Here is a 27,237-nt window from a genome sequence, read left to right as displayed (position 1 = left end):
TCTCTAAAACTTAACTGATATTTCATAGTGGAGTATAATCTCTTACTGGGTTCTCAAATGGAAGACCCCACCAAGAACTGCTTAACTGGTAACAAGGAGTTGGGAGGGGGATTCATTAACTAAGGCATAATGAAACCCTGTTTTGAAAAAGTTTGAAAGGTGTATGAGGATTGTGGACACAGTTGCTGCATTTACGTACTGACCTCTTCTAAGGTACCAAACAAAGAATATTTTCCATTTAGCTCTGTACGATTTCCTTTTGTTTGGTTTCCAAGCCTCCCCTGAAGAAAGATGCCTGAAGGGAATGAGAGCATGCACACTGACAACCTTTGGGTCCTTATGCTGAGATGTGCGAGTGACCCAATGTTCTGCGCAAGATGTCCTGACAATGGGCCAAAAGGTCTACTCTTACTACTTCAACTTTAAATGTTCTATCACAAACGTAAGCAATAAAAATAAACAAACAAAATAATAACACAGAATAGCAGCTATAGCTCAAAAAACAATGATCTCTGTCATAAGCTAACTCAAATAGGTTTTAAGTGATCTGGGAAAGACAGACAAGGAAGGACATTCAAAAAGCTAACAAGGTATCAAGTTCTACAGGTGAGGAGCCTGGAAACTGAAAGAATGAGCTCTAGATGTTTCATGAATTACCTTGGAAATTACCAGCAACCCCAGAGAAACTGAGCACAAGGCCAGGATAAGGCAATATAGCACAACCATTTCTTTCAGGTATAAAGGAATTCAAGTGGTGAATGGACAAACATACTAACACAAAGACCAGTGTACATTATTCTGTATTATACAAGCAGAATCAGTGTGATATTGTGGTAACAAGACATACCAGTCAGAAACCTCGCAGAAGAGTTATGCGCCATTTGTAAACAGTCCGTTTCAGTCTTGGGGAGTCTCAGGTATAGGGCACTACAGTAATCAAGACAAGAAGAGACTAGAGTTTTAACAGAAAGGTCAACTTGAGGTAGTGTGTGCTTAATCCTGGAAATGTTTTAAGTGGAAACAAGATTATACCATGACAGACACTTAGTCACCAAGTGACAGCTTACAGTCCAGGATTACCCCCTAAACTATGGACCATATTAACAAACTCAAGCTTGTTGCCACCACAGATAATGAACATAAGAAGAGAAACAGCAAGTGAATCCTCAAAGTTGCATGAACTGTCATGGCCTCACAGCCTTACAAGTGTTCAGTTTCAACAGATTCCCTTGAAGCCAAGAGCATAAGGCATCAAAGTCTTCAGCAAGGGAACACACACATGCCATATCAGCCTGTGGGAATGACGGGTACAAACTGCTATTACCAGCACAAGTGTGATAAGTTAAAAATATCTAATTTTCTGACACTATCCTCCCAGTGGGAGCATACACACTAACAGTAGTGAGCCTATGATACAACCCTGCGACTCTCCACACTTGACAGGATAAAAGGAAGCATTAATGCCAGGAGTAACCTTCTGTGTTCGGCCTGAAAGTTAAGGCTTGAACCACTCAGACTGTTGAGATGTCACAATAAATGAAAAAATGCTCAATCAAAATGCCATGGTCTAAAGTATAAAATTGTGCCACAATATTCAGGAAGACCAATACAGCACAGTACCACTGGTCTTGGGTCTTCAGGAGATTGCTAACAACTCACAGCAGAGCACTGTGCTATGGTGACTGTAAAACACAGTAAGAGATTCATGAGCATGCTAAGCTCAGTATAAGGGTGTACTCCATGCTGCATGAGCCAAAAGGATGCTATAAGTAGCATTTCTGGCTTTTCATCTTTTATCTTCTGAGAGACTCTGGGGGTTAAGGGTATGGGAAGAGAGACTGTAGAGAAACAGACCTGCCCAGTTATAGAGAATGCATCTATTGCCCAGGACTCTAGTCTCAGCATCTTGACGCACAAGCTTTAGATATATTTGTTTTCTGCAGAAATAAAAAGGTCTACTTCTGGCACACCCCAACCTGTAATCCAAGTCCAGAAATACTTCCCTGTGCAACATCTACTTGCATAGGTTCACTCCTGTCCTGCTCAGATGGTCTGATAAAGAATTCTCTTGAGATGGTATGTAGGAGACAACTATGCCTCTAATGGACAGAAGCAGCCTGTAAATGATTAATTTCCCAGGTGCCTGCTTGTAAATGTTTCAACTCCCAAGCCCCTGCTTACACTTAAGTGTACCAGAACAGATTTACGATGATTGGCTAGGCTTAAAAAGCCCCTGTGGTTGTTAGGCTAGTAAACACCTATGAACCTGCACAGCAGATCGGTATGGGTTCCTCTGTTGTTGTTAATGTACACCATCATAGCACAATGCCTTTCAGGATGTGCAAAGTCCCTTGATATCAAACAGCTCTGCATGCCTTGATGGCTAGAATTACTGCCGTCATTTCTTTTATGTTGATGTGCCTTCACCGGAGATTCTTATCCTAAGTCCCCTTGGTGCTCAGTTTCCCACATGTAGGCCCCCAAGCTATGTTTGAAGTGTCAGAGGGTAAAATGGAAGAAGCCATGTGCCCCAGAATTCTCTGAAATTCCCTTGCAATAATGTGATTCTGCTGTGCCACTGTGAGGAAGTACTGGACAGAAATAGAACTTTGTTGTGGGGGGGGGGATGAAAGGATCTCTGTAGTTCTCTGCACAGCAAAGTTCCCACAGGCAAAACTTGTCCTGTGGGTAATAGGTGGGACTGTACACTAATGACGCTTCTGTATTTCCTACAGGGAGGCTGCTTGAATGATGCAGTCAACTATGGCTAGATGTGAATGTCCTTTGTTCTGCAGTACACAATAACTGCAGCCAGTCCCTCAGTAGACATACTGAAAAGCAAGGAGCTAAACTAGCAATGTGAATCCCCTGCTTCAAATCTGAGGAAACATCTGTCCACTGCAGGTATGGGTATGTGAAGATGGGCATCTTTTTGGTCCAGGGTGACCATGTAAGCTTGTGGGAAGAGAAGTGGTAGATCATCTTGCAATGTTAACATCCTCAACACTGGGCCTTTTAGAAACTTGCTTAGTCTTGACAGCTCCAAGATAGATTTCTATACTCCTTCCTTTTTTGGAACTAGGAACGTTCTTTGGATAAGCAACCTGGCTCAAGGTCACACAGTAGGCAAACAGTGCTTGAGGTCTACTTGGAATATGTGCTAAGCTCCTTAATGGTACTTTCAGTGATACAAACCTATCCCTCCAGAACCCTTGAGTGGGTGTTTATACCACTGGAACTGAGAATGTATAATAGGTCTGACACAATGGTATCAGTTGAAGCTCTATATGCAAGGTGGAGGTCACCTTAAGGTAGCCTGTATGACACTGAAGGACAAGGTTTGAGATGGTCTGAATAGTTTTTATGATTTAAACCCTTGATTTCTTTAGTAAGGTGGTCATTCAGCTGTGACAACTGTTTGGACAAGTACATATCAAAAGGGGCACTGGACAAGTACATATCAAAAGGGGCAGTGTACTCTATAATCGGCCTAATGAGTCCTGAACAATAAAACCCTTGGATCTGAATACAATACCTTTACATATAAAATGCATTTGCATCTGACTACACTGCCAATGCCTCCCCTCACATAGGCTAATCTATCTGGAACTCGCTTTGTAAAACCTGCTATCAACTCCCTACAATTAGATCCTTCACCAAACAGTAGCAAGTGAATGCAAATATACTGTATTTGTTAGCAACTAATCCTGCAAGATTTGTAATACTAATGATACTATAAAATATTAAGCAATACTATCTTGCATACAGTTGTGTCAGCCCCACCCCACCTGATGACTGCCAAGCCTCCCACTACTGAACTTGAGCCTATTCATTCCATAGTGGTGGGGACTCTACAGATCTCCAAGAACAATAGATGCCCAGGTGGGCTCTCATTCAAGCAGAAATCAGGGAGTTTGTGCTCTGACTGGCATCCCAGCAATGACAGCATTTTCTGTACAAATCCCTAACCTCACAGCATGTGTGGACTTGCAATGCCCTCCTCTTGTGATCACATACTGTGGTGCACACATTATTAAGGACCACCACTAGGTGATAACTTGTGGCAAGAATGTCCACCCTCAATGCCCCCCTCCTCTGAGCGACAGTGGTTCTACAAGTCCTGCTCAGCTCCACTCTCTCACCCAGAATGGCCATAGCCATTCTCGCTGCCAGTGCCATGTAGCACCCAAGTCACTAACCAAACTTGGGTCATGTAGGCTGGAGGAGGGCTTTATCCTTTTATGCCACTGGCACAATCCTTTCAGGCTTTGCCTATTGCTGCTCCCTGTACATTACCTCAACATACTGTATTTTGTGCATTTTCATCATTTGTTTTACCTGTGTAACTAGGTTGTGACTGAAAAGGGGACCTATTTATCCAGTTCATGACCTGCTAAATGAACAACAAACTGATATCTTTTCTAGTAGCAGTCCATCAGTAGTCTTAACTAACCAGTCAGCCAACTACACAAGTAATTTTCAAGCTCTGTGTTCTGCATATTTCATTAGGTGATTAAAAAAAAAAAAAAAAGGACACTGTTAGCAGACTGTTTATAGATGTCAGTGCTATGAACCCATCTATGTTTTACAATTAATTGCCAATAGTTAAAGTACTAGTTGAAACATGAAATGTATGAAGAGCATGTTAAAAATAATGCACAAGGTGTGATTTCATTACTTCTCTGATAGGATTCAGAAGTAGTGTCATGCACTGAATTCTTTCCATGGCATTCTGTCAGCTGTGCAGCACTTGTGAAGTGTTCACTGCTGGGGACCTTAATATGCACACAGGAGCAGTGGTGTCTCCTCTACACAACAGCAGTAATCTTAAAGAACGGTTCGCTACTGAGTTGTGCTATATGTGGTTACAATGAATTATGACCCGGATTTTATTTTTATTCTCGCTGCTTTAGAAAGCAGCAAAATCTTGGCTACTGAGGATGGCAGCAGTAAGAAGGAAGCTGCCACTGATGATGGTGCCCTCAATGAAGTGGGACTTGGACAAACTTTTTTTTTTGTTTATGAAGTGTTAAGACAGTTTAGTAGTTGGTGATAAGATTAAAGCTATTTTGCAGAGTTAGCAAAAGTACATTAGCAGGAAAAAGAAAACACATGAATACGGCACAAAAAGACGAAAGCCAGAGACAAGTTGAGGGGAGGTAAACATCTAACGAACAGAACACCGCTCCAGAGGGAAGCAGCATGTAAGAAAATACTACTGTAGTTGGTGGGTCTTGATGCAGAGAAAACACTTGACAGAGTAAGCTGGGACTTTACGAGCAGAACAATGGGACCATTTGCATTCCCTGATAAAATGATAAGGTTGATTAGGAGGATATATATGGGATCAGAGGGAAAAATTAAAGTGGGTGGGGTCTTCTCTGATGATCTCTGCTTGAGCAGAAGAACCAGGCAGGGCTATCCTCTCCCCCCTTTATTTCCATTATATTTAGAACCATTGGCAAAGAAAATAAGGGACTCAGAAATTCAAGGATATAATTGGTATGGTAGTCAAGAAAAGCTGCCTCTATCTGCAGATGACATTTTATACCAGAAAAAAAAAAAACAGAAAGGGATATTACAGTGCTGTGGTACATACTGAGGCAGTTTCAAATCTTTTCAGGATACAAAATTAATGAAACTAAAAACAAAGACAATAGCGGTAAATTACTTATACACACATTAATTGGTTCAGCAATATCCATATTTATGGGGACATGATAAAATGAAGCATTTAGGAGTATGGATTAAAAATGACTCTGATGCGGCAGCTAAGGATATGTGGGAAGAGACTTAAATACAAAAACTGAGAAAATGGAAGCTTTGTTATATGGATATGGATATAAGACACAAGCAGTTAAAATGTTTTTAGTCCCTTTGGTCTTGTACACATCAGGGATATTTTTATCAAACAGAGGAGAAGTTGTGGACCACAATAAAGAGCTGAAGAAATTTATCTGGGCGGGGAATACAGCAAGAGACAAGTGGGATAAGCTTATTCTTCCAACAGAACAGGGCAGATTGGGATTAGCTGATTTGTAGGGGTATTTCAGAGCAACATAGTTAAGGTTCCTATACACAGCATAAGCAGAAAAGTATAACTCAAAGTGGAAACAGATGATGAAACAGGGGGAAGCTCAAGAAACAAGGAGAGACTGAGATTTTGGATGCAGACCTTTAAGGAGAATAACAATAATCATACAGAGTATTATATTCCTAAAAGTAGCAGAAACTAAGCCAACACAAGAATGGAGAAAGGAGATTCTGCCAACATAGATGACTGCAATTAGGGATACAGACAACAGGCAAGAGGGGGCTGGAATTTATTGGAGAAAACTAGCAAAGAAACCAAGGTATTGGGAGCAAATAACTAGAGATGGAAAGTTAACAGAATGGGAAGGTGCCAAGAATTTATTTGGACTGCAGGTTAGATACTACCCTCCTGTAAGATTGCCCGTCATACATGATAATTTAATAATTTTTTTTTTTAAAGAAACAAGCCCAGAAACAAGTTGAACAGCAGAGAAAGGGGTTAATACTGGGACTTCTTTTTCAATGTCTTTACAAGTGACACTATAAATTACACACCCTCCAGGCATGTTCAGAGGTCAGTTCCCCGTGCTTTCTTCCATCAACCTGGTGAACCTGGGCATCCTGAGGCAATGTAGAAACTGCCTCATGTACACTGATAACTCTCTCCTCTTACCCCACAACACTCAGAATTGCGAGAGCTGCAACTATTTATCCAAATTGGAAGCCATGCACTCTCCAGCCAAGACTGGAATAGCCAGTCAAGGGGAGGAGGTCAACACTAGCACCACACCACAAAAAACACATAGCCACATATCCTCACAACTATCACATAACACAAAACACACACCTACCTTAATGGAGGTGCTCAAAAATTTAGCCAAACAGCAGAGACCTCCAATGCAGAAACGCATGCGACCACAGCACACATAGCTCACACAAAAAGTGAGCCACACAACCTAAGCCCCTAAGGCAAAACAGCTTACCCAATACACTTATCATAGGAGATTCAACAGTAAGGCACAGTGATGTCCCACTCATCAGGTTGAATAAAAAGAAGGTAATGGACAGCTGCCTGTCGGAAGCCAGGATACACCACATAACGCACGCACTCAGGTCACTCCACAACAGGTACAGATATGACGGTCATTGTCCATGTGAGTGTGAATGACCTCAGACACACTTCCCTGGACTACATGAAGAGAGACAAGGAGAAGCTGTAGGATCATGTAGCCAGGAGGGCTTAACCCTAGCCCTGAGTAGCATCTTACTGTCACCAAGAATGATACCACAGAACAAACAAAAAACGACTGACTTCAATAATTGGCTAAGTTTCTGGTGTCATTCCAAGGGGATCCAGTATCTGCCTGGGATGACATAACTGATGGACTTCGATGCTTGCCAGAGATGGCCTGCAACTGTCACCCCTGGGATTCGGCATGCTGGCCAAGGCCCTTGCCACCGCTATACTGCCTTTTTTAGGCAATGTCCAGAAGACCAAAATACCACCGTAACAGCTACAAGCAAATGTAACCTGTTGGTTATGCTACTCAACGCTAGAAGTCTAAATCTCAAGATGCATTCGTTCAAAGTACTCCTTAAAATGGAGAACATCTGCATTTGTGCAGTAACAGACACCTGGTTCAAGGCACCTGAAAACACTACTGCGCTACAAGGCTATAACTCTTACCACACCTTTTGGCCCCAAAAACCTGGACCGAAGCCCTAAAGGCAGTGGTGTCTCCATATTCATAAAGGCTATGTATACCTCCAGCAGGCTAGTAGCCCAACATAAAGCATCAGAGATACTCCAGGTACAACTAACACTGGGCAAGATGGCAATCCAGGTTGTTGCCTTCTATAGATCCCCCACCATGCCCCAAGACTCTCACTCCACATTCCTAACACACCCTGGAAAATATTAAGGTCCAACCCAACATCCTCATACTGGGTGACTAACTACTCCTCCCATTAACCGGGCAAACTACTCAAGTACCAACACACTTACTCAACGTTTCCTGGAATTCATCAATTCCAATGCCCTGGATCAGCTAATTCTTACCCCCAGCAGTGGTAGCAACATGCTCAACCTGGTCATTACTAATATGGACGACCGTTGCTCTACAGAAATTGTCAACTCCTCCTTGGTCAGATCTGACCAGAAGCTAGTCACCATGGATATCTACATCCCACCCACACACCGCCCCCCCCCCCCCCCCACACAAAGGAAACCACCACAAAAAAACTTTTCCAAAGCCAACTTTGGGCTTCTAAAAACTGAGGTGGCTAACTTTACAATGCCCATGCAAATGGAGAATAAATGCAGGACTGCTGAATCACACACAAATGCACGGACCGGTCCATTCCCAATAGAACCAAGATGCTCTCCTTCAAAAAAAAAAAAAGGAAGCCAATCTGGTGGTCCCCTGCCATTAACAAACTCTACAACAGAAAAAAAAAACTGTTGCAGAACAAAGTAAAGTCCCAAGACTGGAAAAACTCCCTTGTCAGCCTCAACAAAAAGCTGAGATCCCTCCATCAAATCAGCTAAAGCTAACTACGAAAACAAAACTGCAACAGATACTAAGAACAACCACAAGGCTTTCTATAGTTATGTCAAAAATCTACAGGGCAATACTCACATCTGCTTGGAGCTACTATACAATGGTAATTCCTATACTGAGCCAACAGACATAGCCAATATACTGGCTGACAGATTCAGTGCTAACTTCACCTCCCTCTCACCCCTTAAAGGGCCAATCACAATACCTGAGGGATGCTTAACACCAAATATTACAGCTGCACAGGTTAAAATCGCACAGTCCAAGGCCAAGTATACAGCTTTCATGGGACCGGACAACATCCCGGGCTGTGTTCTACATGAATTGCAAACTGAACTGGCACCACACCTGTGTGCCCTGTTCAATCACAGCCTTATTTCTGGCTTTGTCCCCACTGAATGGCTCACTGCTACAGTCATCCCACTCCACAAAAGGGGTGCGACTACGGACCCTGGGAATTACCGCCCCGTTAGCCTGACAAGTCTGGTAGGTAAGGCTACAGAGCACATCAAGAACCTAACAAATAAGGACATGGGGAATCTCCAGACTCTAGACCCCCATGCAGTTTGGATTTGTTAAGGGTAGATCCTGTCTGCTCAACCTGGTGGACTTCGAGTCTGCCACCAGAGCTGTGGAAAAAGGCACGGTAGTACACACAGCCTACCTCGATCTGGCCAAGGCCTTCGGATAAAACTCCTCACTCAGGAATCATAGATAAACTCACTAAATTAGGCATCAAACCCTGTGTCATAAGGTGGGTTGCTTACTGATAGAATCCACACAGTGAAAGTAGCAGATTCCAAATCAGACTACTGAACAGTCCACTAGTGGAGTCCCACAGGGATCGGTCCTGGGTCCTCTTCTCCTGTTTGGCATATACTTTTCTTGACTGAAAACTGGGAGCCATTATTAGCTCCCCAAAATGATGTTGACATTCCATAGAAAAGCCTCACTGAGACCAATGACTGGTTAGAATCATGGCCTTAAGCTAAACGCCAAAAAATGCATAGTCATTCCCTTTGGGAAGGGCACGGTACCCATAAACTACCACATCAATGGTAGTCCACCAAACACCAAAGGTGTCATAACAGATCTAGGAACACAAGTGGATAGCAACCCACCCTTTGATAATCAAATTGCCATTGTGGTCAGAAAATCTTTCTATGTGGCACATCTCACTACAAAGGGTTTTGCTTCCAGGAAGAAAGAAGTCATTGTCTCTCTCTACTCTTCCCCCATTAGATCAATTATCGAGTACAATTCCCCATTTGGCATGCACCTCACTAGACACACGCAACTAGAAAGACCACAAAAATACCTCATGAAAAGGATCCTAGGCCTTAAACACTTGCTCTATACGGAAAAACTAAAGTCTTTCAGCTTTTCCCGGTTAGGGGTAGCCACAGCGGAACTCCAGTCCGCTCATGATTGGCAGTGAATTTTTGCGGTGCCGAGTTGCCAGCCCGACGTCCAACCTTCAACGAAGGCATGCCTACTCACGCTCGCACCTACCTGCATGTCTTTAGCGTCACTCGACCGTGGGGAGGACATGCAGACTCCACACAGAAGGCACTCCAGCTGAGACTCGAACGGGAGAACCTCTTGTTGTGAGGCGACAATGCTAACCGCTGAACCACAGTGGCCAAATCATTGCCTACTTACAGGCAATCTCTGCTTGACCTACAAAAACCTATGTCAGATCCAGCACTGTTAGATTTGCTACATCTAAAGAAATCCCAATCCCTTCGTGCCACATGAGCCAGAGACCTCAACCTCATCACATCAACAGAACTTGTTGGAGGGGCAGGTTTCTAACACAGAGAGTGCCCATGCTCTGGAATATATTTCCCTTACATGTCAAGCAGAGCACCTCAATGGCCCCTTCAACAGAAATCTTGACGAGTGGATGGAAACAGAAAATTCATCCCAGGAATCATTTCAGTGGCCCTACTAGACGGGGCACTGGGAAATAACGTTGGGCGGCATGATGCCAGGGCAGCACATTAAATGCACTAAATGCTATTTTTGTACTTCATCTTGCCTACCAAGTTACTATTATATAATTCTACAACAATTAAAAATAGCTACAAAAAAGATATGATCACAAGCATGTGGAATGCATACGGTTGCTTAAAAAGCTTGATGACTTCTGGTAGTGTTTTGTAACCATAAAAAGGCTGACAACCAAAAAGACAAATTTCAAATGATCAGTTATGTACTTAAAACTGAATCTGGGCATGTTATACACAGGTCTTCTTGCAACTGAATGCACAACAATGCTCGCACAAGCTACTGCTGTCTGGAGTTCTATTAACAAATGCACCAAAATCAATACTTAATAGATTACAAGCCTGCTGATTACACCGCAGGACCTGCCTTAAAGTGTCATCAGTGTCAAACTTCTTTCAACCGTGGGACATGCTCCCCATCACTCCCACCATTCAATTCTAACACTTCTGTGATCAGCTGGCATTGCAGACACATTAGCTCTCTACCACATAGCCTTTACGTACCAGTACAGGTTACTACTCCCCACTGAATGAACAGGATAAAGCAGATATCGAAGAATGAATAAACTTAGTTTTGTTAAATTTCTTGAGTAGGAAGATTTTGCTTACACGGACTTATTTTCAGTGCAGTACCAAAAAGGATAGCTTGCCTACCTCTCAAATTCCTGAAATGGCCTAGCACTGATGAACACCACCTCAAGTGCCCAAATCTTTTTAACAGATTCATTGACTCTACCTTCAAGCTATTCAGTCTGCCTGTAATACATACAATAACCTTTTTAATGACTAAGCTCAAAACCTTTTGCCTCAAAATTTTGTAAAAAAATCACTTGCAAGTGCGGAGTAACACAAAGATCATTAGAGCCAATACATCACCCTGCCCCCCCCCCCCAAAAAAAAAATCTGTAAAGGAGGAATGCTGGTGGTAAACCTAAAAGAAATGCTTTGTTCTTTCCTTCCATGTTATTTAAAGTACACAGTAAACAAACTTAAGGTCATATAAGTCTGTAAATACACGTGGCAATCTGGTGCTTGACTCCTGTCTGTATATTCTCAATATGTTCAATATTTCCTTGGATAACTTGTATTTTTTATGTTCTTGATTTTTATGCTGTTCCTCATGCAATATGAATATTTACTTTCATATTAGATGGACATCTAAACACTTTTTGAATGGAATATCTCAACTCATTCTCCCCTGGCCTCTTGTAAGAATGGGTTTTGCTTAGAGGGCCTTCCTATTTAAACTTAAACAAAAGTTAATCACTTTACTCCAGGTCGTGTTCTACAAGGCTATCTTCCGAGTTACATTTGTATTCAAGGATTAACAGGGCAGTTATTTTTGATTGCTGCGATACCCAGATCACAAGTAGGTCTACTTACTGGCAGCTGCTTACAAATACTGTGTGACAAATGGGCATTAACCACAGCAAACAGCAGAGCTAACTACACGTCAGAGTACTAGTGACTGTTACAAGAGCAATGCAAGTCTCAAACACAATGCAAAGTTGGTCTCATAACCACGAAAATCTCACCTGAAAGATGGACGAAGTGCTAGGAACCCCTGCAGTTCAAACTCTTCCGGCAATGGGGTGGCTGAAACATTACACAAAAAGACTATCAAATACGTTTTCAGAACAGCAATGCAATATGTCCACTAGTAGTAAAATGATGACTTTCAGATCAACACCACCAATAAAATTTGATACCACACCACCACACTCTAAGCAACTTCTCTGCAAGTAGGTGGTGCTTGCAAGTTTATATATTTACAAACCTGAGATGTCAAACATCGTATTTTGTGTTTTTATCTACCAAAATATAGTCTTAAACAAGAAAATTTGGATGATCAGCAATAAGACACTTACCCTAGTGAGCTACCTTAGGTTAACAAATGAAAGGAAAAGGAAATGCTGTAATCCTTATGAGGAGATCCTTATTTAGGTCTCCTCATCATAACTAAAATGCCTGGAGCCCAATAGTTACACCACTTGTAGTGTCAGAATGCTGCAAAGTTTGAAGTTCTTATGACTACTTTTATGATATCAGAAAAGTACAGTTGTGTACCTACCATAAATGTAGATGTTTGAGTGTATTCACTGTTGCAGTCATTACACTTGGGTTATCCTGCTGGCAGGCTACCCGCAGTCGGCCTGAATTCCAAAGTCCTGGTCCGGCGTCAGTTGCTGTCACCTCTTCCCTGACGTCAGTGCGCCAGGGGTATAAAAGATGCACCTGCCATTTTCTTCAGTTTTTCTTGCCCCAGATGTCAGGTGCCCCCACAAGGGTAGGCTAAAAAAAAATTATGTCAATAAAAAAGCATGCACTAAAATAAAACAATCTTCATCTACAAGCAAATACACCACATAGGTTGTATAATATGGAAAAGTACAGATAAGTCCCAGCAAAGAAAGGGGGATGGTGGGTGGGTAACCTGGACTGCAACAGTGAATATTATTCTTATAATAATTATTCTTATTATAATTATGGTGGCTGCCAAAAAAAAAAACTACTAGAAAATGGAAATCAAAGTCTAAACCAACTTTACTAAAAACAGTGAATATAGTAACAGAATAAAAACTAGACTGGGATCTTTAGAAAAGGGTGGGAGCAAATTACATAGGAAAATCCATTCTTGGACCCCTACTATTCTCTGTTTTCACCAATAATGTAGCCTCTGCCACCAAACAAGGCACACTCATACAATACGCAAATGACTCAACCATCATCTGCTCAGCCCAGTCCCTATCCAAACTGCAAAAAGTCACACAGGAAGCCTTTTCCTCTGTTGAAACTTGGTTATCCGATGCCCAATTAATACTCAACTCAAAAATAAGTCGCCCTGCTAGACAGGGATCCAGGGAAATAAATAGTGTGGGAAGAAATAGCCAGGGAATTGTTATGGCTAGGCTTGTATAGGCCCTAGGGCTGATAGCCTAGTACCAACCTATGAACTAAAGTACTCATCTTCCAACTCACCAAACATACTCAAAACAACTCTCACTTTATCACAGCAAAAGACAACACCACTATATATCCAACTGAACACACCAAATTGTTAGGAGTGGAAATAGACAAACTAAAATTTGACATTCACATATCCATGACCATAAAAAAAGTCCACAAAAAACTAGGAGCGTTATACAGAAATAAGCAACTTCTCACCAAAGCAGCAAAGATTTCAATAGCAAATTCCCACATTATCTCCACCCTACTTTATGCCTCTCCAATATATACCAACCTACGGCAATGCGATCTAAACAAGCTAGAGACCTGCTACAACAAAAATCAATAAATTCGGCACAGGGGCATCCTACCGTAGTCACCACTGTCTCTCACTTGCTGAACTAGGCTGGCTTGAACTCCCTCACCTCCTTCAATGGTATCAACTCTCACTCGCCCACAAACTAGTAAACCATCCACTAAATGTCCCATCCCTCCAGAATCTACTCCAACCCTATTGCACCACCAGACCACTAAGATCCAGCAACGAAAATCACTTGCAGATCACTAAAGCCAATAACTCTGCTGGTGAAGCACTATTCTCTTGCGTCACAGCCAAATTATGGAGCTCCCTCCCACCCACAATTACCTCCATACCATCATGCACCCATTTCAAAACTTTACTAAAAGCGCACCTAAAAACATGCTGGCTATGCCCTTGCAACTCCCACTCTAATATCACCCACCCCATCCAACCACTACCTTTCTTTCCACTCCACTAATTACCTTGATTATAGCAATCTCAGATGCTCATAAGCCCAGTACTTATACAGCAGGAACTTCTTATTGTAACAGTTGCTAATGTCTGTTATGTACTTCACAGATAAAGATTCCAGTTGTCTACTGATGTACTATGTTCTTCATCTGCAAATATTTTGTAAGTAATTGCTATGTAAATTGTTAATCGCTATGTAATCCATTGTAACTACTGTCTATTTTAACTGTGGAGCTTTTCTCCCCGGGCCTCCGCTGAAAATGGACCTGCGTCCAGTCAGACACTCCCGGTCAACAAATATAAATAAATAAATAAATAAAATGGGAATTGTGGGAACAATATATGCAGAGGATGAACGAGGTTTAAAAGGCAGGATATGAATGAGCTATATAACCGTCTGACTGACAATGACTGTATAGAGAAGTAATGTTTAATTTTTGCAACTACAATTATGTTAAAGTGGTTTGTGATGTTGAATGTTTCCAACTAAAATTATGTTAATATGGTTTGTTTTCATTTATATACTAGGTGGTAATTTAATAAAGATAGCTCTTGTTTAAAAAACATAGGACCCCATTCAGAAACTACTTTACTGGCATATGGGAATAATGTGGTGGGTTCTAAGGGAAAAAAGTGAAGGTGGCTGCCACATACTGGTTTGTAAATTTCTGGCTTCTGAAGACACCAAATGGACAGTCTTCCATTTAGCTAGGTGTGACTCGCTTGTATTAGGTTTCCCAACCTCTCTCACAATGTAAAGCACATTCTCTGAAAACATGTACCTAAAACTGATGAGTCAGCCTTACAGTACTCAGCTTAGTGCAAATTATGGGCCCTCTGTTCTGTGTTAAGAGGTATAACACAGTGAAGCAACAAGACTGATTCTGACCTTAATATGCAAAGAAGATGGATGAACCAATGTTTTCTGGGCCAAAAAGAAGATAAACGTTTTTAACCCCTTATTGAGTTATCATTTAAGACAGACCAACCTTTATTAAAAAAGGCATGTTAACATGTTTACAGTTACAAACAGCATACATCAGATATACAAGTTTATACAACTACCAATCCAACATTACATAACTTGATCAATTCCTGCCTTTCCTTAAACCTCACTTCCCCTCAAAAATCATTATCCTCCACGCATTGTTTCCATAATTTCTATTCTTCTATGCAATCTGCTCCTACCCTTTTCTAAAGATACCACTTCCAGTTCTTTTATCTCTATTACAATATTTAATACTTCAGGTACAGCTGGTTTAGAGACTTTGACTTCCATTTTCTAGTACTTGCTTTTTTGGCAGCCACCAGAAAGTACAGTTGTATACCTAACATAAATGTAGATGTTAGTGTATTCACTGTTGCAGTCATTACAATTGGGTTATCCTGCTGGCAGGCTACCCGCAGTCGGCCTGAATTCCAAAGTCCTGGTCCGGTGTCGGTTGCTGTCGCCTCCTCCCCGACGTCAGTGCACCAGGGGTACAAAAGATGCAGCCGACGCCATTTTCTTCAGTTTTTCTTGCCCCAGATGTCAGGTGCCCCCAGAAGGGTAGGCAAAATTATGCCAAAAACATGCATGCACTAAAGTAAACTTTTCCTTCATCTACAAGCAAATACACCACATAGGTTGTATAGACTAGAGAAGTACAGATAAGTCCCAGCAAAGGAAAGGGGTATGGTGGGTGGGTAACCTGGGCTGCAACAGTGAATACACTCCAACATCTACATTTATTGTAGGTACACAACTGTACTATGTTCATTGTGTTTCACTGTTGCAGTCATTACAATTGGGTTGAATCCCAAAGCTAAGGTTGGGAGGCTGGGGCTAAATAGGATTAGGAGAGGCTATGAAGCCCTGCAGAACTGCAGTGGCAAAACCTGCCTTGGATTTAGAGTAGAGAGGTAAGTGATAGTGCTTTGCAAAAGTGTGCACTGAACTCCAAGTTGCAGCTTCTAAGATGTCTTTGGTTGGTACTTCTCTGAGGAAGGCTGCTGAAGTGGCTGCTGCTCTGGTTGAATGTGGCCTAATGCCCCTAGGCACTGATTTGCCATGCTGTGAATAGCAGAAACGAATGCAGTGGCCTATCCACTTTGAAATAGTCTGCTTAGAGATGGCTTTTCCTTGTGATCCTGCAGCATATGCCACTAGAAGTTGCTCAGTCTTTCTGAAAGCTTTGGTTCTGTCCAAGTAGAAGCGTAGCTGCCTGTGAATATCCAAAGAATGCAGGAGTCTCTCACCCTTAGTCTGTGGGTTTGGATAAAAGGTAGGCAAATGAATTGTTTGGTTAAGGGCCACACTGGACACTACCTTAGGCATAAATGTCAGGTTTGTCCTCAGAGAAACCCTGTCAGGATGGAAAATGATAAAAGGTTCCACAACCATGAGTACCTGCAACTCTGAGACTCGCCTTGCAGAGGTTATTGCTAGGAGCAGAGCTGTTTTCCAGGATAAGAATTTTATATCAGCTGTAGAGGCTGGCTCAAAAGGAGGCAGTGTGAGTTTTTCCAAGACATAATTGAGGTCCCATGCAGGTATTGGTGCTCTCCTTGGAGGTCTTATGTTTTTGGCCCCTCTGAGGTACTGTCTTACTAATGGATGAGAAAAAATAGGTGGTTCTGTATTGTAATGAGCTGAAATGGCAGAGGCATGAATCTTAATTGATGAAAAGGATAGGCCTTTGTCCAGCATCTCAGTTAAGTATTACAAAATCTGAGGAATATTTGGTACAATCGTGTCAAGTCCATGTGCCTGGTTCCAAGCACAGAATCTCTTCCATTTTTCTGCATAAGATTTTCTGGTGCTAGGCCTCCAAAATAACATCCATCACCGCTTTAGAGAGAGGTGTGTTTTGAATGGCTACATTATCCGCCATGCTGCCAAATTTAAGGTCCTGAGTTGGCTGTGCAAGATCTGACTGCTTTGTTGGGTCAATAAGTGAGGAATATGAGGTAATGTCCAGGCTGGGCATTGAGACAAGTTCTTTAGGATTGGGTACCAGTGCTAGCGGGGCCAGTCTGGGGCAATCAGTATAATTTTTGGCTTCTCTTGTCTGACCTTTAGGAGTACCTTGGGAAGGAGAGGCAGAGGAGGAAAGGCATATACTGTTAAGTTTTTCCAGCTGAAAGATAGATCATCCACTTTCCATGCTTGCTTGTGATAAGTCCTTGTGCAGAATCTCTGTAGTTGGCAGTTGTGAGGAGAGGCAAACAGGTCTATGTCCGGGTTTCCCCAGGTCCTTGTTATCATGCTGAAGACTTGTGGATCCAATTTCCACTAGTGGGGATCCATTAGGTTTCTGCTTAGTTCATCTGCCAGAGTATTTATCTTTCCTGGCAGGAATTGTGCTTGCAGATGTACTTGGTAAGTCAATGCTGTGTCCCACAAAGTCATGGCTAGTCTGCAAAGGGGGTAAGAATGTGTGCCGCCCTGCTTGTTTATGTACCACATGACTGTAGTATTGTCCGTCTATCAATAGTGGTCCTGGATGAAGTAGGTCCTTGAAGGCTGTCGGGGCATTCTGAACAGCTAGCATCTCTTTTTGATTGAAATGTAGATGCATTTGGCTTGCGGACCATGTGCCCTGAATACATCTTCCTGCGATATGGGCCCCCCAGGCATAATCTGATGCATCTGTTAATGTCTGCCTGGCTGTGGGTAAAGTGAATGGCTGTCCCTTGTTGTGGTGACAGGCCTTTGCCCACCATCACAACTCCTGTTGCAGGCAGGGAATGAGGGTAATTATTGTTTCCAGGCTGTAGCAATGCTCGAGTCCAAACACTTTTTAGATACCACTGTAGTTTCCTCATATGCAGTCTTGCACATGGAATTAGCAGAATGCAGGATGCCACGAAGCCCAAAGCCTGCAGAATTTTTCTTGCAGATAAAGTACAGTTTTGTACCTACCATAAATGTAGATGTTCGAAGATCCACATTGCTGCAGTCCTTACATATGGGTAGTCCGCTGTCCTCGGTCGGCCCGAATACCAAAGTATTAGGCTGACGTCGGTCAAGGCGCTTAAAACTGACATCAGGACGTCAGGGTACAAAAGCGCATGACCGACGTCATTTCCTCAGTCTTTTCTTGCCCCAGATGTCAGAAGGCCCTAACAAGACAGGCCAAAGCCAAAAGCCAGCAGAACCCAACCAACCACCCGTGCACTAACCATATTTACAGTATGTACAACACAAACCACACCACCACCTTCAACAACAGAGGGGAAGGAGGGAGGTATTGACTGCAGCAATGTGGATCTTCGAACATCTACATTTATGGTAGGTACAAAACTGTACTATGTTCTTCATCTCACATTGCTGCAGTCCTTACATATGGGTAGAATCCCAAAGCAGAGGTAAGGGAGGATGGCAAAACTATAAAGCATTAGGAGCTGCCAACATGCCTTGTAAAATTGCAGTTGCAAATCCAGCCCTAGATTTAGAGTAAAGTGGAAGGTGGTAATGCTTAGAGAAAGTATGCACTGAACACCAAGTAGCTGCTTCCAAAATATCTTTAGTAGCCACCCCTTAAAAAGCTGTAGAAGTGGCAGTAGCCCTAGTGGAATGAGGCCTAATCCCAGCTGGAATCTCCTTACCATGATGGGAATAACAGAAAGCAATACAAAACCAATCCACTTAGAAATAGTTTGTTTTGAAACAGGTTTGCCCTGAGAACCCAAAGCAAAAGAAACAAACAACTGCTGAGACTGCCTGAACCCTTTAGTTCTGCTCAAATAATATCGCAACTGTCTGTGAATATCCAAAGTGTGCAAAATCTTTTCCCCTTTATTTTGGGGGTTTGCATAAAAGTAGGCAAATGAATAGTTTGGTTTAAAGCCACACTAGAAACCACTTTAGGCATAAAAGAAGGGTTAGTACGCAAAGACACCCTATCCTTGTGGAAAATTAAGAAAGGCTCAACTGCCATAAGGGCCTGTAATTCAGAAACCCTTCTCGCAGAGGTAATGGCCAACAAAAAAGCAGTCTTCCAAGATAAATATTTCAACTCTGCCGATGCTGCAGGCTCAAAAGGTTGTAGAGTGAGTTTCTCCAACACAAAATTGGGATCCCAAGCAGGAGTAGGAGCTCTACGTGGGGGTCTTATATTCTTTGCCCCTCTAAGGAATTGCTTAAACAAAGGCTGAGAAAATAATGGTGGGTCACAGTCATAGTGAGCAGAGATTGCTGCAGCATGAACCTTTATAGAGGAGAAGGACAAACCTTTGTCCAATAACTCAGTAAGGTATTGAAGCGCCACACTTAAATAACATCAAAGTCCTTTGCTGTACTCCAAAATAAAAATCTCCTCCATTTATCTGCGTAAACTTTCCTTGTACTAGGCCTTCTGGCCTCCAAAATAACCTTCAAAACTTGTTGTGGAAGCTGAGACCCTCCAGGGTTTAAACCAGAATATGCCAGGCTGTCAGATGTAGAGAATGAAGCTTGACATTGAGTAAATGACCGTTCTCCTGAGACAGCAGGTGAGGAATCGAAGGCAAAGGCCATGGAGGCTCCTGTACCAGACTTCTCAGTAATGGGTACCAGTGCTGTCGAGGCCAATCTGGAGCTATTAAAATCATGTTTGGCTTGTCCTGTCTGACCTTCAGCAGTACCTTTGGGAGGAGAGGCAGAGGTGGAAAGGCATACACGTGAAGATTGCTCCAATTGAATGAGAGAGCATCCACTTTCCAAGCTGAGGGATGAAACCTTTTTGTGCAAAACTTTGGCAGCTGGTAATTTAGTGGAAAAGCGAACAGATCTATGTCTGGAGTTCCCCATAACACTGTCAACCTCTGAATACATGAGGATCCAATTTCCACTCGTGGGGATCCATAATTTGTCTGCTTAACACATCTGCTAAGGAGTTCTGTGCTCCTGGCAGAAACCTTGCCTGAAGATTTAGCTGTAAACTGAGAGCAGTCTCCCACAAAATCATTGCTTGTCTGCATAGAGGATAAGAATGCGTTCCCCCTTGCTTGTTGATGTACCACATGACAGTTGTGTTGTCTGTTTGAATCAACACCTGCCCTGGAAGAAGTAAATCCTTGAAAGCTATCAATGCAAATTGGACTGCTAACATCTCCTTCAAGTTGATATGTAGATGTTGAAGTCTGGCAGGCCACGTCTCTTGTATCCATTTTCCATTTAGATGAGCTCCCCAAGCTTTGTCTGAGGCATCTGTCGTTAAAATCTGACTCGCCTCTGGCCGGGTCACAGAGAGTCCCTTGTTTAGGTGACATTCCTGAGCCCACCACAAAAATTCCTTTTGAATGCAAGGTATTATTTGAATGACAGTGTCCAAATCTTGGCAGTGCTGTGTCCATACATTCTTGAGATACCATTGTAGCTTCCTCATATGCAGTTTGGCATTGGGAAGTACCAGAATACAAGATGCCATGAACCCCAAAGGCTTGAAGGACTGTCCTTGCAGTCAGCCCGGACTGATGAGACAACTGGTGGAAGTAAAGAGAAAGATTCTTTTGTTTGTCCGGGGTCAAAAAGGCCATCTGGGATGCTGTATTCAGTCTCACACCCAGAAAGCACATGTCCTGAGAGGGTACTAGACTGGACTTTATTTCGTTCACAGAATACCCCAGGCATCTTAACACTGCCATCACATACTGTAAATGATGAAGAAGTTCGTCCTTTTCTTGGGCCAGTATCAGGCAATCGTCCAAATAAGGATAGATCTGTATTCCTCTCAGCCTGAAGAAAGCTACCACTGGAGCCAGAACCTTCGTGAACACTCTGGGCGCAGTAGATAAGCCAAAGGGCAATGCAGAGAACTGATAATGTGAAGTCCCAGCCCGAAAACGCAGATACTTCCTGCAACTGGGCCTGATAGGTACATGAAGGTAAGCCTCTTTGAGATCCAGAGTCACCATCCAATGATCTTTGCCCAGCAGAGGTAAAAGCTGTTGTAACGTTAACATTTTGAACTTGGGAATGTCCAGATATGTGTTGAGGATGGATAAATCCAAAATTGGTCTCCACGTGTTTCCTTTCTTTGGTACTAGAAACAGGCGAGAATAAAATCCTAGGCCCACTTCTGGCAGAGGAACCGTTTGTATGGCCCCTATTTGAAGTAGTAAAGAAATTTGCTTGCGAGCCTCTAGTCTTTGCTGAGGAGGAACGTCCGGCATGCCTTTGAAAGGAGGCAAGGTATGGAAATAAAACTTGTAACCCTGGTGTATGATATCCAATACCCATTTGTCTTGGGTAATCAACATCCAATTTTCCTTGAAGAGTGCTAACCTTGCTCCCAAAGGTGCTGCCAGGCAAGAAGGATCTGGCAGCTGGAAAAGTAGGTCATTGGGCCTGTTTACGAAAGGACTGGCCCCTGCCCTCACCAAGATTGTGCAGGTGAACTCCTGTTCTAGGCCTGAAAGAACTCTGAGCTCTGCCCCTACCACGTCTAGATCTACCCCTAGACTGAGAATCATAAGAAGGATACGTCCACCCCTTAGCAGGCCAATTCCTACTAAACTTCGGAGGCTGAACTTGCAAAAAATCCTTAACAGCCTGCATAGACTTAGCCTTGTCTTCCATTTTCTTCAAGACTGATTCCACAGGTGAACCAAACAACACATCAGACTGCAAAGGAGCATCCAAAATCCTAGTCTTAACATGGTCAGATAAATTCTGATCCTTTAACCAGGCGTGCCTGAAGAACTGAGCCAGTAGCAGCCACCCTAGACGAGGCCTGCACAGCATCAAAACCACACTGTAATGAATGCTTACCCACTTGTTCAGAGACATGCACCAAATCTTGCAACTCTTTACACTCAATGCCTTCCGCCAGAGCATCCACCTTAGACTTCAATTGAGAAAGAAGAAAGTTTTGATATTTCAACATATGAAACTGGCAATTCAAAGCCCTCATAGCTAAGGTAGAAGATGTATAGACCTTCTTTCCCCATCTATCCAAAGCTCTGGCTTCTTTATCTAGAGGAACCGAATTTTTTACAACAGAGGCCTTGACACCCTTAGGTCCCTGACTAATAGTTTCTGGGTCCGCCCTAGGACTCTTATAAAGATATTTATGAGCCTCAGGCACCCTGTAATACCTATCCGGTTTAACAGGAGCAGGAGGCAGAGAATCAGGATTAAGTGAAGCCTCTGCAAACACATCTTCCACAACATCCAGAACAGGGGTATAGCCAAGGGCCTATGCTGGGGTAACAGCAAAACTCCTAAGCCTTTTCCTAGAATCAGAGAAGTCCTGACCTTCCCACTTAAAATGTTCCCTCATAGAATGAAGTGTCTCTGAAAAAGAAAAATCCTCTGGAGGAGAAGCAGAAGGAGTGGAATCATCTGCATCAGAATCAGAATAAGGAGAATACTCCTGCAAGTCTTCAGCTGAAGACTCAGAAATATCCGAAGCCTGCTCAAAACTTCCCAACTCTGGCTCCACCCTAGGCCTCTTATCAGGAGGGGGCATAGAACCTCTAAGAGTAATTAAATCTTCTGCCATTTTAAGCATGTGCTTCTTAGGCACAGACCCTGCTGAACTAGGAGTGACACCAACAGAAGCTGAAACTGGCCTGCCTCTGGGAGAAGCCTTGGAAACAGAAGGAGAAGGCCTAACCACCCTAGGAAGGGAGGGGAGCACAGCAACTTGGGAAGCCCCTTCAGCCTGACCTGCCTCCTGAGAGACCACCTCCTGCAAAATCAAAGTCTCCCCCTGAGACTCCAGAGAAGTCTCCGTCGGAACCACCGGTTCCACTGAAGCCTCTAAAGAACCGGCGCCTGGAACGGACGACTCATCTTGCCTGGGTTTAACTGTTTTGTCTTTGCGCTTCTTCGCAGAAGCGGGCGCCGGAGAATCCGACGGCATATTATAATTGCACCGCTTCCCAAAGACCAGCCTAGCACAATCCAACCTTCGCTTAATAGTGCGTTTATTGAACCTAGCACAAAAGCGACACCCAACAACGACGTGCTCAGGCCCCAAACAAGGAATACACAAAGAATGATAATCCCTATGCGGTATCTGTTTCCCACAAGAAATACAGTTATTCACTTTTTCTGACATCCGTAAAACACTGAGCCAAGAAAAAACCAAAATAATCCCCAACGGGGTACTTAGCCAACTTGGATTCGGTCTGAAACTCCGAATTCGAAAAATTTCAGAACGCCGAACGGCACTTGCAACGCTGCTTCTGCATCGGACCATGCGGCAAAAAAGACTGAGGAAATGACGTCGGTCATGCGCTTTTGTACCCTGATGTCCTGATGTCAGTTTTAAGCGCCTTGACCGACGTCAGCCTAATACTTTGGTATTCGGGCCGACCGAGGACAGCGGACTACCCATATGTAAGGACTGCAGCAATGTGAGATGAAGAACATCTGGGTCTTTGGTGCCAACATTTTGAAATGAGTAGTCAGTTGTCTTTGTTTGTCTGGCATGAGATAAGCCATCTGGGCAGTTGTATTTAAGCTTGTACCCAGGAATATTATCTCTTGAGAGGGTACTAGTTTTGATTTCTTTTCGTTTACTGTGTACACTAGGCATGTTAGTAATCTTTTTACAAACGCCAAATGCTGTAGTAGAATATGTCCTTGTTCTCTGCTTGAATAAGACAGTCATCCAAGTAAGGATATATTTGTATTCCACTTTGTCTGCAAAATGCAATTACTGGTGCCACGTATTTTGTGAAGACCCTGGGCGCAATAGATAAGCCAAAAGGGCAGTGCAGAGAATTGGTAGTACATTGAGCCAGCTATGAATCTGAGGTATCTTCTGCATGATTGTCTGATTGGGGCATGCAGGTATGCCTCTTTTAGGTCTAAAGTCACAAGCCAAGCCTTCTTGCCCAGCATGGGCAGAAGCTGCTGCAGAGTCAACATTTTGAAGTTTGGAATATCCAGAAATGTGTTTAGAAAAGACAGGTCCAGTATTGGTCTCCAGACTTTGTCCTTTCTGGACACCAAGAACAGTCTTGAGTAAAATCCTAGTCCCTGCTCTTGCTGTGGTACTTGCTGAATGGCCCCCATGTCCATGAGGGATGAAACTTGTTTTCGTGCCTCTGCCCATTGATTGTGTGGCAGGTCTGGCATACCGTTTGCCCTTGGCAAGGTGTGAAAGTGGAACCTGTAGCCTTGTGACACTATGTTCAAGACCCATTTGTCCTGCGTGATCATGTGCCAATTTTGTGAAAAAAGTGCTAGTCTTCCTCCTAAAGGAGCTGCCAGAATATAAGTGCTTGGTGCTGGCAGGGGAAAGTCATTGAGACTGTTTCCTGTATGGCTGTGATTTTTCTTCTCCGCTTTTGGAGGTAGAAGCGCCCCATTGTTTTGACCTGTATGAGCCTTGGGGCTGTGATCTGTCTCTGGGGCGTCTGTATCTGCCTCTTTGTGGCCTGTATGACACTGGAAAGGACCAATTCTTTGTAGGCCAGTTCCTGCTAAATCTGGGAGGCTGTACCTGTAAGAAATCCTTGACTGTTTACATAGATTTAGCTTTATCCTCCATTTTCTTCAGCACCTCTTCTGCTTTAACACCAAACAAGGTATCATGCTGTAAAGGAGCATCTAATAATTTTGCTTTAACATGATCAGACAGATTCTGTTCCTTTAACCAGGCATGCCTCCTAATGGCAGAACCCGTAACAGCGGCCCTGCAGGAGGCCTCCAGAGAATCAAAACCACATTGCAAAGTATGCTTTCCCACTTGTTCAGCTGCATGGAATAAATCCTGCATTTCTTTGTTTTCTGTACATTCAGAATTTATCAACATTTTCTGTTTAAGCAGTGACATGAGATATTGCTGATATTTAAGCATATGAAAACTGACCATTTAAAGCTCTTACAGCCAAGGTAGCAGAAGTGTAAATCTTTTTCCCCCATCTGTCCAGGGCTCTTGAATCCCTATCAGAGGAGATAGGGTTTTTTGCAGTGGAAGCAGCAGCAGGGTTTTTATAAAGAAATGTATGTGATTCAAGAACCCTGTAGTATCTGTCTGGCTTAACAGGAGCTGGTGGTAAAGAGTCAGGAGTTAGACCGGACTCTGAAAATACATCTACAATGTCTAAAACAGGAGAAATAGCAAGGGGCCTGTGCTGAGGTAGTAAAAGGAAGTCTCTGAGCCTTTTCTTAGATTGAGTAATTTTGGCTCTCCCAGTGGAAGTGCTCTCTCATAGTATGCGGGGTATCCCCAAAAGAATAATCCTCAGGAGGAGAAGCTGTAGGGATAGATTCTTCAGCATCAGAATCCTCATAGGGAGGAAGAGAGTATTCCTGTTCAGAAGAGGAATCAGAGGAAATGGAAACCTGATCTGAAGATTCATATTCTGGCTCTTGCCTAGGCCTCTTATCAGGAGGGGGATGGGAACCCCTGATCAAAGTAATTAGGTCTTCAGCCGTTTTAAGCATCTGTTTTTTAGGCATGGAGGCCTGTCCAGGGGAATGTTGTACATGTTTCTTTGTCTTTAGAGGTGCTTTAGTCTTTGCCTTTGAAGCCGAAATCGTTTTCACATATAACGGTGTAGGCCTGAAAACACCCTCAGAAGCAGATGCCTGCTCAGCGACTCCGGACCCATCTGAGGGAATGGTTTCCCAGGGTCCAATACCTTGAGTTTCCAGTGGCCTAGTTGGCTCCACGTGGGAGTCGGAAGCGGCCTGTAGCTCTGAGGTAGCGGGCGTCAAGGGCTGCGAAAGCGCCTCACTGAGAACCGGCGACTGGCCTAGCAGAAGCCTCGTCGGTTTTGGACCTCGGATACCTGTTCATAGGTAGGTACTAGGCTATTGGCCCTAGGGCCCATACGAGCCTAGCCAAAAAATGTACCCTGGCTTTCGCCACCCCGGGGTGAATTTCCCATTTCCCATCCAATCATCAAGATTTTTCTTGAAGAGTGCTAATAAGGAGCTCTGTTTGACATAGATAGGTAGTCTGTTCCAGAGTATGGGAAGTCTCTGGGACAGGAATCTATCCCTCCAGCATGTTCTGTTTATTGTGGTGACAAGATTAAGGTACCTAGAGCGTGTAGCTGGGAGGGATTGGGATTTCTTTAAGTGGAGCATGTCCAACAGCTCTGGGTTTGACATAGCTTTGCATGTTAGGCAGAGATCGCCCCTGAGTAGGCGATATGCGATGGAGTAAAGCTGTAGCTTTTTGAGACTGTCTGCATAGGGCATCTGTTTGAGGCCAGTAATCGTCTTTGTGAGGTATTTCTGTGGTCTTTCCAGTTGTTGTAGATGTCTTGTGAGGTACATACCAAAAGGGGCGTTGTACTCTATAATGGGTCTAATGAGTGATGAGTAGAGGGGAACAATGACCTCTTTCTTTCTGGATGAGAATCCTTTTGTGATGAGATGAGCCATGTAGAAGGATTTCCTGACCACTGTGGTGATGTGATTATCAAAGGAGAGACTACTGTCCACCTGTGTCCCAAGGTCTCATCACATTTTCGGCATTAAGTAGACTACCAGCTATGTGGTAGTTCATGGGTACAGAGTTTTTACCAAAGGGGATGACAATACACTTTTTGGCATTGAGCTTCAGGCCATGGCTTTGACACCAGGTATCTGTCTCAGTGAGGCCCTTTTGTAGTTTGTCCACATAGTTAGGAGTTTCGATTATGGCTCCTAGTTTGCAGTCATCTGCGAACTTTGTTAGCCAAAGACCTTCTGTGCTGGCCTGCACTTCAGAGAAGTAGATACAAAACAGGAGAGGACCCAGGACTGAACCCTGTGGTACTCCACTTGTCACTGGTCTGGTGTCGGATTTGGAATCCGCTACTTTCACAGTTCTTTTCTTTTTCTTTGCGCTTTTTATAAACTCCAGTAGTCGGCTGTTCCGACGGCATTATATAATTAAATCTTCTGCCAAAATAATGAAATTCAAAATCGTACCGACGCTTAATAGTGCGTTGGTTAAATCTAGCACAAAACTGACAACTAGCAACGTTGTGGTCAGGGCCTAGG

At 43.2% G+C, this 27,237-nt stretch overlaps 1 protein-coding gene across 3 annotated transcripts in view; it reads right to left on the bottom strand.

Moving 5' to 3' along the window:
* Positions 1 to 27,237, bottom strand: part of SMG7 (SMG7 nonsense mediated mRNA decay factor) — a 988,399-nt gene that overhangs the window by 611,045 nt on the left and 350,117 nt on the right. For all 3 annotated transcript variants that reach the window (XM_044085293.1, XM_044085292.1, XM_044085294.1), the window contains exon 12: positions 12,136 to 12,196. In XM_044085293.1, the coding sequence (XP_043941228.1) occupies positions 12,136 to 12,196 (61 nt within the window). The remainder of the gene's footprint in view (positions 1 to 12,135; positions 12,197 to 27,237) is intronic.

The sequence above is a fragment of the Protopterus annectens genome, chromosome 10.part0, assembly GCF_019279795.1.
Source record: "Protopterus annectens isolate FY-2018-M chromosome 10.part0, PAN1.0, whole genome shotgun sequence".
NCBI lineage: Eukaryota > Metazoa > Chordata > Ceratodontiformes > Protopteridae > Protopterus > Protopterus annectens.
Note: the sequence above shows the minus strand (reverse complement) of the source record. Positions and strands in the feature narration are given on the sequence as shown.